Source organism: Bombus bifarius, unplaced genomic scaffold (assembly GCF_011952205.1).
Source record: "Bombus bifarius isolate JDL3187 unplaced genomic scaffold, Bbif_JDL3187 scf7180000009054_frag, whole genome shotgun sequence".
NCBI classification, from domain to species: domain Eukaryota; kingdom Metazoa; phylum Arthropoda; class Insecta; order Hymenoptera; family Apidae; genus Bombus; species Bombus bifarius.
The window spans coordinates 1-15399 of NW_022884869.1; the positions used below are offsets into that span (position 1 = coordinate 1).

Sequence of the window (15399 nt, forward strand, 5' to 3'; positions counted from 1 at the left end):
GCGTGCGTACAATGGTATGCATACAATAATGTGCGTACATGACAAATATCAGTATATATAAAAGTAGAAAACTCAGTCTTCACGAGCAGCTCATAGAACACAGACGATCTGTTTGGATCTCACACTTGGATCTATTTACTTCCTGAGACCATTTGAATGGTTTTGAAATACAAAAAAAATGTTAATGGCGTTGGAAAAAGTATAATTTTAACAAGGTGGAAGAACGTGTTATGTTTTGAATAAACTTGAGTACAAAGAGTAGGTAAACATATTTTTTTATAACATGTGTTTTAGTCACAGATCTATGTTTCATTTCTATTATATTAATTGCAATCGGATTGAAGTACTTTTAAATAGTAGAAGATTTAGTATGTCTGAGTATAACTACATAAGTCCATATAAGCACCTAAGTCACGAAACACATGCCAATCTTGATTAAAATATTTGTACAGCTGCATTCTGGTTAAACTCATAAAAAAGACAATGTAATTTACATTTCTGCTATGTGTTCCAGAGTTATAAACCAACAAAATGAAGAGCGGATAGAAAAGAGGACGTACAAATGCTGATTTTGGACATCTTTCAACAAGGAACCCGAACATTTCGGTGAAATTTTAGAGTAAGACTATCTAATAGGAAAACTACGTTATTTCAACATATAATTAGTAGATAGAAAATATTTTTTTCTCACTTTTTACCACTTGATACTGAAGCACTTATGTAATATAAACCTGATCAAATTAGACCTATTCCATAATAATAACATTTTATAATAAATAATATGATTTCGTTCTTATTCTAAATTCACAAATATCTAGTGGTCCATAGATGAAAGTGTAAATGATAAAGGAAAAAAGATAATGTACAAATATTTTTCTTTGATTACGCGTATTTTCTATCAATTTTTAACAGAATACCAACAATTTCCGCCTTTAACCAACCGTCTATCGTCTATGTAATAACAATATAGATAGCGACAAAATCTATGAAAAAAATAATCCCATACGTAAATATAAAAGATCACCGAGTGGTCGTCATCGGCGTATCAGGCGATAAGACGAGAATAATATTGAAAGACATCTTCGATCAATTCTGTAACGGTTTGCCAGGGAACACACACACACAAAAGTCACATACAATCATATTTACATAATGACAAATACACGACGATTGTATCAATCTCACGAACGTATATTCTCGGCTTTATATAATCGAACGTATCCAACCACTTTTAACCATTTTATCATCGTTATTAAAATTAATCTAGATTAGTGAAAACAATTGCAAATGTGGCGTCATTAAATTAGAAACATGGAAGGACGGTAATGTTGTGATATTTTGAAATCACTTGCATAATGCCGCATCTTTTAATGAGATGCACCTGTGAAACTTTCATAAAATTGTTAAAGACTTTGAGGAAAATATTCCGCGATTACCGACGTTAATTTATATTCTCTTATGTAGGATTATCCATTTAACACGTTGGTCGCCACGTCACCCATATCTATGTGACGGGTATACCTCGGTGGGGGGTGTCACCCAAGTATGGGTGACGCTCTTCTTGTTCGAGTTAATTAACACGGAACCCGCGCTCGCGAGAACATTGAGAATGTCAAAAGTATAACATGTACGCTTACTACTACAAACAACTGTTGTGAAATTCATCTATGAACTATGTCGAATACTGATTACTCGTGTTAAGTCTGTGGTTTAGTTTTGAGATAAGTTCGGCTTCTTATCATTCTAAGACAAAAAAGCTTGTCGGCTAGTCCGAATAGATCCAGGCACTGCAAAGGATTAAATTAATTTCTATTTTTATAAACTGGTCTGTCTAGATATGAATTTCTGTGAGGTGCCTTGTTGTATCTTGATTGCTTTTCTTATTCCTTATTCTTGCATTCAACGTATTCATAGCGGTGCGAACCAGAATCAGGTAACAGCGACAATCAACTTAATCAAATCAAATAGAAAGCGATCGATGACAAATTTTAAAGTACGACGTGAAAGAAAATGTTTAATACGCTAAAAATAATAATTACCGAACGAAATAGAAAAAGGGCCTTGAAATTTATAACAATTTGAACAGTTTCGTTGTAATTCGCTAATAACTCCAACAGTTAAATACGATTTTAAATAAAAAAAAAAAGAAAAAATTACATTGTAATTAAATTTCAGATAAGCATAATCCAGGATATCAGTTATTAAAAAAAACATTGAGCTACATGTAAGAACAGAACCGAGGGCGCTTGCTTACTTCGAAGCTTCGGAAGCGTACAAGCACATGAAATCATCGAGCGAAAAGTCGCCAAGCTCGCTGTCTTAACGATCATCTTCTTCTTATTGTGACGCCAAATTTGAAGTCCTTTGCCTAATTATATTTCTAGCAGCAGTTCATAAATGGCTTGTGACATTTGATTGTAGTAGTGAACGTACATGTTTCACTGTTACCGGACTCAATGTTCTCGCTACCGCGCAGGTCCCAAGTTAAGTGAATAACCCTGTACTACTAGAACATATATACTACTATGCTAACTATCAATAGTCCTGTCCTCGTGTTTATCCCAACTAATTCTCCATACATAGCAGCTTGTTTTCAAAATGAAAACGATTCATATATCGATTCATTTCTCATTTCCTACGCATGTGTATGTTTGGATTGATTCTTAATTACGCGGCTGTTCCGGGTTGGCCGTAATTCAATATGCCCCTCTGCGACCTCAACCTACATATCTACCCCAAACTCAATCCACTCGAAGATCTGTGATTGGACTCGAACGTGTGCCGACTACATTGACACTGGCACGCCATAATTATAAATTTGTAATAAAACTTGGCTATCATTCAGCACGCCCAACAAAAAGGCTGAGCGAACATCTGAATGGCCTTTCACCGAAAAGTAGGTCAAATCAAACAACTTCATTCCCTTATAACTTTTGTCATTTGTGTACTTGTGTTTTTATCTTAATTCGTTGGAAGTTGCTACTTGGTTATTTAGAATTTATATTCTTTTGTAATAGTAACGCAAAAGTTTTAATTTGACACTTGTAATTTGATATAGGTTTCCAGGGACGATAAATTTTTAAAATTTGTATCAAATAAGGGAAATTGAATGTTAAAACTGTATTCTCTATTACAGAAGAATTTCATTTATTAGAACGAAATTTAGTTTTATCATTAAATGAATTCCTAGTACCAATGAAGTAGAAATATTCTATTTCATAAGTAACAATTCTTCGAAGACTCCAATTGTATGAAACATTTGTCTTCTAACAGATTTTTTAATTTCCACAAACTATATTGTTTGAACTATATTGTTTGGAAAAAACTGTAATCTTCTATTTTTTTCTTTTTTTCAATTTCATGATTCTGAAAATTATTTCTCTAACGTAGAGATAAAATACTTCAGATATTATTACACTGATACATTTAAACCTTTCAGTTCTTTCTTTCTCTCGATGACTTTTAATGATAAATAGACAATACGTAACTAGACGTAAGAATTTTGTTGACCAGGCGCATTAATGGTACAGCACCAACACAAAAGCCATTGGTATATGCTATTATTACCATTGGATTACTCAAATATGATCTATTTTGAGAATGCCACAATTTCAGACGCGTAAGTGTTTCAGCTCGAGTGAAGCACTCTCGAATATCATTACTTGCGCTCTTCAGTATGTAACGATCGCGTTTGAAAAAGTGACCTCCTACGTTCTTGTTTACCACACATCGAGATTTTCATACAGGACGAAGAAGAGAAAATACACTCGATTGACACGGATGTTGACGGCTGTTATTTTTAAACGTGCCAGATTAACATGGAAAATGATTGATATCGATAACATATTGTACTTTATTTGTGTTTAATTGGATTAATACACGGTGATAAAATATTCAAAATAATTCGGAAATTGTGATGTTGAGCTGTGGTGTTGTTGAAGAATTCGAACAAAATTTTTTAATTGATTCAACCAATTAATTCTGTTTTATTTTATCGCTGATTTGTTATTCCTTTTAATGAAAGAGTGCTTCGTTTTTCTTCCAATTTGAGAACGATATTTACGATAGGTGTAACGATATTTGTAATTATTAAAAGTTTGATCTAGAGATGAAAATACAACGTTCAATGCGAATGTTACGTAATATTGTTAGACGTGGAGATTTCAATATCAGTCCCTGACTTTCAAATGAAACTAAGTGCTTATATATATTATACGTACGTGTATATATTTCAAGACGGATTAGCCAGAGATGGATGACGTACATCTTTCATTAAACGCTATAAATAACTATTGTAAGCCAGAAACAAATACTATATTTTATCTGCTTCGTAGCCAACATTTGATGTGAATATGTGACAAATGGCTAATTATAGACTCTATTTAATCACTTATTTAATTATTTAAGAAATTAACAAAAATTGATTCATGATCTGCTTAACAGTAGGTGTAAAATCTTTAAAGAGATTTCTCCTAACTAATCTGTTTTACCAGACCTCAGTCCACTAGCTCTTTGAAACATAAAAAGAAAAATATGCAAATTTATTAAGAATTCTAAGGAACACAATGAAAATCTTCACAAATAATTTTACCAAGAATTCAAACATTAATCTAAATGTACAATCCTCTTGTTTCAAATTGTTTGAACATCTGCTTTACATCTTAAAACCCACGTCATAAACTACTACCAATAGGTTCCTATGTAATTGTCTAATGTATCTAAGTTGTCTATAATTAAACAAAATTTATCAGAGGTAGTATTACTATTTACAGAACGATGCACCCAACCACTCGCACGAAGGTGTGTACGAAATATAACTTTGTAGTATAGTGCAAATTAAATTGCAAATAAGAATACAACTTGACATCCGATGTGACAATGAGAAAAACATGCATACGCAATCTTCCTTTCTTTGAAAAGGAAGAAAAAGAAAAAATTCACAATAAATATGTACTTAGTTATTAGTTAATCTTATTATCCAAAAATCTAAAAATCATTATTATTAAGAAAGGAAGATGGAACATATCAAGGAACGTATAAAAATGTCGAATACACTGACAAAACAATCCCCTATCAATCAAAAAAGAAAAAGGAATGTATTTGATGCGTAGAGACGCGCGTACGTCGCATCCAGTTTCAAACAGTAATCAATTCCACCAGTGACGAAGTTCGTGTTTTTCCATAACATTTATCACGACTGTGCCATGCAAATCGGGCACGTAACTACCGCAACAATCGCGATAATATATGTATATTACACAGCGCACGTAACACGCGCAGCGGACACGCGGAAAGCACGTGGCGAATATCTTGTGAATGACTGCGCGCGCGTCTACTTATGTTGTCACTACGGTTTTTATCGTAAGCCACCTAAAAGATGATTGACTCTTATCGTTATTTGAGGATTTCTAGTCGACGAATATATTCAGTCTCGTCGAAGAATAAGTGCAATTAACAAATGTTAAAAATACCAGGTGATTTTAAAGATCAAAGATACTCTTGAACAGATATCATTATCAGATGAATAATATCACGTAACAACGTAGAAAAAGAATCGTGAAGAAAGAAGGAATACCTGTAGATAAGAATGTTTAACAAGCGCAACATGATCGTTTTTCATATAACGTACTATACGTGATTCGAAAAACTTCCATGGAATTTTTGCTTCCCGCCATAACGATTACGCTATCGTTCGTGTAATTCGTTTTTTTCGTCGATTCTGCCTTTTGTTTCATGTTTACTCAGAATCTTTGTAAGGAGGATTGTATAGCTAATTTACAGAGATAAATCTTAATTTCTTTTTACTTTTTTAAATTGTGATAACACGAGAATTGGCATTTTGGACGTCGACGTTGAAATATTCATCGTAATGTATAATGATATGCCTGTCCAATTTGACTTCTGTGCAACGATGACACATCCTACTTATGCTATTATGTCCGTCGACCTATCCATTACGAACGTTGTTTGTATTTAGTTCTACGGGTCCAGTTACACGACTAAACGACACACTTAAATATTATTTACGGCATATTGAATATGATCAACATCCATCTTTACGGGAAGTAATGAATAATTTTTGCGATTTTTGTTAACAATGAAATTTCGTTTCAGTTTTGTATTCCCGATAATGGGATTTCATGCTAGTATATATTGCATCATCAGGAATATAAAGTTAAAATTGGAACGCACTGTGTCTGGTACATTACAACAATGCGTATCTATATTCAATACAGTCTATTGATCTTAAAGTCAAATGCGGTGCAAAATTGCGTCGTTTGTCTGCAACCGTTTGTCAGCAAACTGCCGGTGTTTATGCAAATTCATATCCTCCAAAGCACAGTTAAAAAAATGGAACCTAATAGAAATACATTTCATCCCAAAAATATTATAACGAGTACTTGACATGTTTTATATATCGTTGCATATTATAAACATTTTATTAATATATTTTTGTACATTTGTATTTCCCACAAATGCATAAACATCTGCAGTTCATTCAACAGAAATAGTTTAACAAATGAATCGTATAGTAATAAATTGATCGCGCAAAATGAAGAGGAAAGCGTATGATTATGTTCCATCGCTCTTTTTGCTGTCAAGTCTACAATTTTTACTGTTTGTTTACAGTTGACAGTCTCTTAATCTCGACTCTGAACAATCTCAACCGAGTCGATAACGGTGTACATATTCATTCCCACATAAAACCACCACAGTGAAGAAACAGTGAAGAGAAACGACAAAAACTCGCACAATATTCCTATATTTTGCAATGGATTATTTCTTTTCTATATTTTACGAATGTGGTTAGATTAGATGCCTGAAAAGAAGTTTATTTTCCTAAGAGGGTGAAACGACTGGGTGGAGAACGACTACTATTATCTCCTTGATTAATTATTTCAATTACTGGCAGTCACGCACGCTTGTCTATTTTTTGCCTGTTGTTTATTAACAAATCAGACCGTGATTCATGCAAATAACCAGATAAGATACTCGACTTATGTCACTGAAACAAGATAACGGTTGTCTTTGCAGACTGTCATGTGTTTTGAAATATACAAAGACACAACAAACACCTTCTATGTAGTCAGTTTCGTACCGTGAAACAGGGGTATGTTCGTGCGAATCGGCATATGAAAACAAAGATGACGATTTATAATGTTTGAAACCGTAAATCACGAAAGCTATTAAATTGTCGCGAAATGATTTTTCGATGGTAGATAGGACGGAATTGAAACACGAAAGCAGCTCTATTTTGTAGTACATTTTTATTCATATGTACTACATATATCCTATTTAATATAACGAAAAGACCACAAATCTTTTTTCCTTCCATATTGAATCGGTTTCCCGATCCAGGTTGGCGGTACATAGGTACAAAAGCAGGGCATCTGCGGTTGGTTGTCCGATGGCGGCCAAGGCTTTGTAATGAGCTTCCAACTTGGTCGTGTAGGACTGCAAATCGCGATGTGCTATCCGTGATGAGGAGGCTGCGTCAAATATCTCCTGCAGGTGTCTCTCGACAATTTTAGCTGGTCTGTTATACCGTCGTTCTAATATTTCCCAGGCGACTGCGTAGTTAGCTGCCGCATTGCTTAATGACGCGATCGCTAGAGCTGCCCCATGCTTTAGGCAAGAACGGAGATACATCAGTCGCTTGCAGTCGTCTATGCGGGGGTTATCGTGGACCGTGGAGCGAAATTGATCCGCGAACCCCGGCCAATCTTCGTAGGCTCCAGCAAAGGTGGGGAGCTGAATTCTAGGCAAATCGACGGGTTCCGGCCATGACATGTCCGATGGCTTTGTTGCAAGATTTGTGGTGGTTGGTTCCGCTTGCTTGTTTGCCTTCTCAAGGATGGCGGACGCATGTCCGGCGATGGTGTAGAACTTCTGTTGTAGGTCAACCCGGTCCTTCAGTGTTTGACCCTCGTCTCTGTCGTCTAATTCGCATTGGCTCTTTTTGAACGATGCAAACTCTCCCTCTAAGTCTTGCAAATTACGCTGAATAGCATGCACGGGTGTCCCTTCCTCGTGATTGTTGAGCAATGTGCGAAACGCTTCTAATTCTTGTCTGAATCCTTCGCGTTTCCGCAGCAATTGCCGGACGCGTTCTTCCTGAGGGGGAGCCATGAGGGATTTCGACAATTTGAGCGAGCTTACCTTGTTGTTGCGTGGTAACTGGGGTGCACTCTTTCACTGACACGTATCCGGCTCGAAGGACCAAAATGTTCTTTCACTCGCGGGGAGACACGATCGTGTAGAAGCGCATCAACAGGAGTCGTAAATTCCTGTTACGATTGTTCAATCGACGCCGCGAGATGATCGATCCCCTATTACGTTTAGGCTAATAGAGGTGGTTCATTGAAGTGCACACTGCTGGTGAAGGGTTTTCAGTAGTGTTTTATTGAGATACTGTATATAAACTGCGTGGTGAATTAACAGAAACCCGGGCACGGTTGGACTCGGTTAGAACGTAAGATCAGGGGAAGAGAGGGCGAGAGCGTAAGCGCGAATCGTTGCTGCGAACTGAGACTTCCCGAGGTTGCTGACTGAGTGACCGGCTGCCTGACTGACTCACTGACCGACTGCTCACCGATTCACTGACTGACTGGCTGCTGACTGATTCCCCCTTAGTTTTCCCCGAAGGAAAGCTTGATGCCGATTGGTCGTGACCCCGCTAAAGAAGCAGGACATGAGGGATTTCTCACCAGTGTCCGGGGTGATTTTATTGCTGGGGAAAACCAGTCGTTTCTGTCCTATGTGTATGTGTTGGGTTTTCTCGTTCGGTGACTACCTGCCTTTTCCGAGCCTTTTTAATAGCCTAACAAACTCAAGGATTTTGCTAATCCGGACATAAACCGAAATGCTTCTAGACAACTAGATTGCTCGACACACATCTGGAAACAATTTAGCTAGAAGGTGACGTTTCATGGCCGGTCCTTGAGTTTATTGGGGGTCTGGAAGCAGGTAGGTGGGCCGCTGGCCGTTGGCTGGGGTTCCGCTGCTCCATGCGACGCAACACTGACGTAGAGAAATAAATAGTTAACAACTTGTCGCACGAAGATGCGATAGATATGTACGCTAGAGCAGGGCTCTTATAATGGAAATTAATGTATTAATGGACTTAGCACTATAATATATTTAGGAGAGAAGATGTATGTTCGACAACACCGAGAACCGACAAAAGATTTGCGTGAAGTATGCGACTCTCGCGCTATGTGTAGACTGCCGCGTTAGGCGTTAGTTTTTAGACTGTCTGTCGCTCTTTTTCTAATACGGAAGAAAAGTTCGGTGTGGGTGTGCCCCTGTGCCTAAAGAACGCGGATTCGTTGTTCCCACTTTTGTTAGGAAAAGTGAGGGTTACGAACCGCGGTGTCGATTGGTCATGACCTGCACTACTGCTCGAAGGGATGAGTAGGGAGTCTTCTACCATTGTTACGCCATGCGGCTTACCATAGATCATATTCTTAACTGTCGATCGCGGCACTATAATGTCGCAGACGGATCGTCGCGGCTGCCCGGCAAACAAATATTGTAGTGGCAAGCGCATGGTTCATTAAGCAGCGCGACCTCCAGAAACGTCGATTCGTGGCCGTTATTTTACCTCGCGTAAAAGAATGTGGCGTGGTCCGAACGTAGTGGGGGTCGCCTTCCATAAAAAGCGGGAAAAATCGAAAGGCGAGCAGAACTCTTCGAGAAGCCGAACCGTCAACACATCTCTTATATCGCGCATTACTTAACAAGCAAAACGCAGTTACATTTCGTTTTGTTGTTCTCTTTATGTCTTCCTAGTTGATAATTTGTTAAAATAAACGTTAATTTATTTGTGTTAATTCTGTGGAATTCATTGAACTACCCTTATTATCCTAATCGAAATAAGGGAATCGATCAGTTCGTGGCGTCGATTATTTAATCGTAACGGGAACTTACAACTCTCGTTGACGTGATATCTCGCGATCGCATCTCTCCGCGAACGATCGAAACATTTTGGTCCTTCGAGCCGGATCACGTGCCAGTGAAGAGTGCACTTACCAGTGACCACACAGTGCCACGTGACTTTATCAAAACCAGCAGCGGGAGCAGGAGCTTCCACCACAGCGAAACCAGTGACGTCAGGCGCGTCATCTTCGAAGAAACACATCCCATTGGCAAGGGAACGCAACCACGCAGCCTTCCGTCGCAGCTGGACAATCATCAACGCAACGAATTTCACAACTTAACAATACAACCGAACGAGTGGCCGTCGGGAAGGAACAAGGCGTTCCTCACCAAACATACACGCGACCTCACGCAGCACGACAGTAAGGTAAGCTCGTTCCTTATTTCGACCATCTCCTATCCTCGGCAACGATGACGAGCGAAGACCAACTCATCTCCCTGCGTCGGAGACGAGGCTATTGTAGCGGCCGATTCACATACTTATCGAACCGACTGGACGAGTACGAGCAATCCGACAGTCAGCAAAACTCCTTATTAACGAATTACGAGAAACAACTGACCGAAGTTGCGAGTCAATTCGAAGCGATCCAACTCGAATTAGAAGTATTAGACGAGGAGGAACAAGCACGCGGCTTCGAAATAAGGGACCAGTACGTCGCGGTAGACACAAGGCTACAAAATCTTCTGAGGAACGCGCAAACAGCTTCGCCGTCGACATCCATAAACCTTCCAACCTGTGCATCATCCGCAAGTTTAAATCCGATATCCATTAAATTACCAGATCTTCGGCTCCCTACTTTTGACGGAAGCTTAGAAAAATGGAACACGTTTTATGATACCTTTTCCTCCACAAGCGATAAAAATCCTAGTCTCACTGACATACAAAAATTCCATTACCTGCAGTCCGCCCTGCAAGGAGAAGCAGCCGATTGTTTAAACGCGTTACCCCTTAGTAATGTAAACTACAGTTAGGCTATAGCCGTTCTCAAGGAGAGTTTTGAATGTACACGATACACAGCTTTCAGTCACTGCATGGCAATAATTGATTATCCAAGGATAACCAAGGAATCTCCAACGGAATTAAGGCGCTTAGTCCACACATTGAAACAACACATATATGCATTGAACAAATTAGGAGAATCCTACCTCGATACCAGTGCTACGCTCAACAGCCTCATCCTCTCGAAAATACCACTAAGTATCCAAAAGCAATGGGAAATGACGCTGCCCAATAACGAGGTGCCTCCGTACATTCATTTACTAAACTTCCTAGAGAGATTAGCACGAAGCTCCAGACCGATCACCAGGGTCAGACAAACAAGAGAATCACCGGAACAAACTACTCCGGTCCGTCAACGCGCATCACGAGGGCATGCACTTACGGCGACATAGGTTACTCCAACATGCCCCACCTGTCAAGGACCACACCCCATTTGGAGATGTGACACCTTCAAAACCAAATCCCTTCGCGAACGCATTCGGGAGGTCAAAAGAGCATCACTATGCCCCAACTGCCTCGAGAAAGGGCACACAACGAAGCATTGTTTCGCAAGATCATGTCGCGTATGCGGAGAACGACATCATACAATGCTGCATAGGACAAAACGCCATTCAGGGTCTCGTTCCAGCACGTCCAGCCCGAAATCTTCCCCATCAAATAGCCGATCCACAACACCTTCTTTGCCGCCCTACGTATCACCCACTCGTCGCAAAAAGCACACAACAGACCACAGATCGGAAACACCACGAACAGCCGCGTCTCCAAGTCCACCGCCCAGTGACAAACGAACACACAACCAATGACGCCGACGATCGACGACTCCGTTGATGACCGAACATATCAGACCAATAGCATCCGAATTACTGTCCAATGATCTAGTCATCACAGCGCAGATTAACATTTTGAATGATAAACAGCAACCAATCCGTCGTCGAGCGTTGCTCGACACCGGATCCAGTATGAATTTCATTACCGAGGAATTAGCAAAATCGCTAAAGATAAGGCAAAACAAATGTTCGGTCCCGATCGGAGCTCTAGATACCTTGACAACGACTTCTAAGCGACACATCACGACCACGATCACTTCCACTGACGGTACATACACGCGGACATTAACGTTCCTTGTCATTCCAACCATATCAACCTTCATTCCCAGCGAACCCATCGATCGTTCGACACTTGAGATACCAAAAAGTCTCAAATTGGCCGATCCACGATTTCATTTACCAGCTCCGATAGATGTACTACTAAGCTCAGGTTCAACACTCGCGTCGATGTGTGTGGGACAAGTCAACCTCACGCAGCCAGACGAGCCTGGACTGCGTCTGCAAAAGACGCGATTCGGATGGGTAATCGGGGGGAGTCCAACTTCCCAAACCGCGACAAACATATTTCACACATCCACGACGACCGTACAAGCAGACCTCGCGCGGTTTTGGGAAATCGATGAAGGACCCTCAATTAAACATATCTCAGAGGCAGATCGACGATACGAAGAACACTTCCAAGCCCACACCCGACGCACCAGCGAAGGACGATACATCGTCGCTCTACCTTTCAACGATCAGCTTCAGTCACTCGGATCCTCTAAAACGCTGGCGAGTAAACGACTCGCCTCACTCAATCGCCGATTCCAGCACGACAAACGCTTCGAATCAGAATATCGAACGGTAATACAGGAATACCTGGCGTTGGGACACATGACGAAGGTCAATGACAACCACTCCGACGACAACGGATACTATTTACCCCATCATGGCGTGACCAAAGCATCGAGTCAAACCACCAAACTCCGTGTAGTTTTCGACGGATCGGCACCAAGCACTACCGGAACCTCCCTAAACGATACACTTCACACAGGACCCAAGTTACAGGAAGATTTATTTTGTATATTAATTAGATTCCGCGCTCATCAATACGTACTCACTGGCGACATCGAGAGAATGTATCGGCAATTCCTCGTACGACCAGAGGATCGGAAATATCAAAGGATATTATGGCGCAGCGCGAGTGGAGAAACAGAAACATATGAGCTTAACACTGTAACGTTCGGTTTATCCGCAGCACCGTATCTAGCTATTCGGTGCCTCAAGCAACTGGCAGAGGACGAAGGACATCGATTTCCACGTGCAGCACAGGTACTGCAGCGGGATTTCTACGTCGACGACGCTCTCACCGGAGCTGAAACGAAGGACGAAGCCCTCACGCTCAGAACAGAACTCACCAATTTACTTCAACTGGCCGGCTTAAACATACGAAAATGGGCGTCAAACGATAATGACTTATTACACGGACTTTCCTTAGAAGAAACAAATCACCAACATTTTTTGGGCGACTCGCAAACCTTGAAGACGCTGGGGGTGTTTTGGAATTCATCCGACGACTCTATTCTTTACTCGGTCGAAGTCAAACCCACGCCCTCCCGAGTCACGAAACGAATCATCAGCTCGGAGATTGCAAAAATTTACGATCCGCTCGGTCTGCTCGCACCGGTGATTGTTCGGGCCAAGATGCTACTTCAACGAATATGGTCGTCGAAAATCGATTGGGATGAATCACTTCCGATCGAGTTACATATAGAGTGGGAAAGGTACTATGCCCAATTACCCTTATTAAACAACGTCAGGTTCCCACGCAAGGCAATAATCGAGTCCGCAATAGAAATTGAACTGCATGGTTTCTGCGATGCCAGCGAAAAGGCTTACGGAGCCTGTGTTTATCTCCGAACCCTTAACACCAACGGCCGTGTTTGGACCCAACTTTTAACCGCAAAATCGAAAGTCGCCCCCCTCAAGTGCCAGACCATTCCTCGGCTCGAGCTGAGCGGAGCACTCCTTCTTACGTCCCTGATGTCGACAGTACAACAAGCCCTATCACATAAAATTACTCGAACTATCTATTGGACCGATTCCACTATCGTCCTCCATTGGCTCAATACATCACCTCACACCCTTAAAACATTCGTCGCTAACAGAGTCTCCGAAATTCAAACAAAAACCAGCATCCGCGATTGGCGCCACGTTCCTACCGACGACAATCCCGCGGACTTAATATCACGCGGCCAAACACCCGAAGAGTTTCTGCGCCCAACCATCTGGCAGCACGGTCCTGCATGGCTCTACCAGTCGGAAGGCTATTGGCCGACATGGGATCTAACACCGCAAATTGAACTACCGGAGCAGAAAGGGGCGATTTGTCTGTCCGCAAACCCCTCCGATTACAGTTTGTTGCAAAGGTATTCATCCTGGCCCAAGTTGATACGAATCATAGCTCGTTGCCTCCGTTGGAAACAGAAAAAGAACCGAGCGGCACCCCTAACCGTTACCGAATTACGCATAACGCACAATAAGCTGATAAAATTGTTGCAAAACATCCATCTCTCCGAGGAAATTCGTACACTCCAAAAAGATCGTAACGCGGCGATAAAGGGTAAGCTCACGCGACTCAATCCATTCATAGACAAGGAAGGAATATTGCGAGTCGGGGGTCGACTCAGTCATTCGTCGATGACCTTCGCCCAGAAACATCCCATAGTATTACCTAAGTCATCCGTTACAACACGCATCATAGAACACGAGCACAAGATCCACATGCACTCCGGAACGCAGGCTACATTATACGCAGTAAGACAAAGATACTGGCCCGTCGACGGTCGAAGTCAAGTATGGCGGGCGATCAAAGGCTGCGTCCGCTGCTGCCGCGCTCAACCACCGCCGGTAGAATACGTGATGGGTAATCTGCCGGAGGCGCGAGTAACGGAATCTCGCCCATTCACAAACGTCGGCGTCGATTACTGCGGGCCGTTCCACATCAAAGAAAAACGAGATCGTAACCGTCGTCAGATAAAGGTATACGTAGCCATTTTCGTATGCCTAGCAATTAAAGCGGTACACATCGAGCTTGTTGACGATCTCACTAGCGAAGCCTTCATCGCCGCTCTTCGCAGATTTATCGCTCGACGAGGGTATTGCTCCACCATCCATTCTGATAACGGCACCAACTTCAGAGGAGCAAGCAACGAATTACGAGAGCTTCATGATTTATTACAATCGGACGATCACAAAGAAAAAGTAACCGCATTTTTAGCCGACAAACAAATCGAATGGCGCTTCATTCCCCCTCATTCACCGCATTTCGGTGGGCTATGGGAAGCAGCGGTGAAGTCATTTAAACGCCACCTCAGGCGTGTAGCCGGCAACGAGTTACTCACCTCTGAACAATTGAATACTCTTATCATAGAAATAGAAGCAGTCCTCAATTCCCGCCCGCTAACTCTTATCTCCACCGATCCAAATGATCTCCTAGTCCTCACTCCCGGACATTTCCTCATTGGCGATTCACTAATGTGCTTACGTGATCGAGATTTCAGAGACATTCCATCGAACCGACTCTCCAGATGGCAGCATATCCAACAGCTTAAACAGCATTTTTGGAACCGCTGGCATAAGGAGTATTTGAAC

At 41.3% G+C, this 15399-nt stretch overlaps 1 protein-coding gene and 2 long non-coding RNA genes across 5 annotated transcripts; all 3 read left to right on the plus strand.

The window, feature by feature from the left end:
* Positions 1 to 128: 128 nt before the first annotated feature.
* Positions 129 to 1934, plus strand: LOC117213400. 2 transcript variants are annotated; one of them, XR_004488649.1, is made up of 2 exons: positions 129 to 262; positions 515 to 1934. It is a non-coding gene; the product is annotated as an uncharacterized LOC117213400 (long non-coding RNA). The 2 variants fall into 2 exon arrangements; XR_004488650.1 differs by having other exon boundaries at positions 129 to 258.
* Positions 1935 to 2042: 108 nt separating this feature from the next.
* LOC117213399 lies at positions 2043 to 7305 on the plus strand. Of its 2 annotated transcripts, XR_004488648.1 has the most exons (3): positions 2050 to 2896; positions 3440 to 5474; positions 6631 to 7305. It is a non-coding gene; the product is annotated as an uncharacterized LOC117213399 (long non-coding RNA). The 2 variants fall into 2 exon arrangements; XR_004488647.1 differs by lacking the exon at positions 6631 to 7305 and having other exon boundaries at positions 2043 to 2896; positions 3440 to 4969.
* A 4461-nt stretch (positions 7306 to 11766) lies between these two features.
* On the plus strand, positions 11767 to 15184 carry LOC117213396. Its single transcript, XM_033458746.1, has 5 exons — positions 11767 to 12288; positions 12416 to 12541; positions 12619 to 12826; positions 13004 to 15096; positions 15179 to 15184. Exons 1-5 carry the CDS (start codon positions 11767 to 11769, stop codon positions 15182 to 15184), a joined length of 2955 nt encoding a protein of 984 aa, XP_033314637.1.
* Positions 15185 to 15399: the final 215 nt, after the last annotated feature.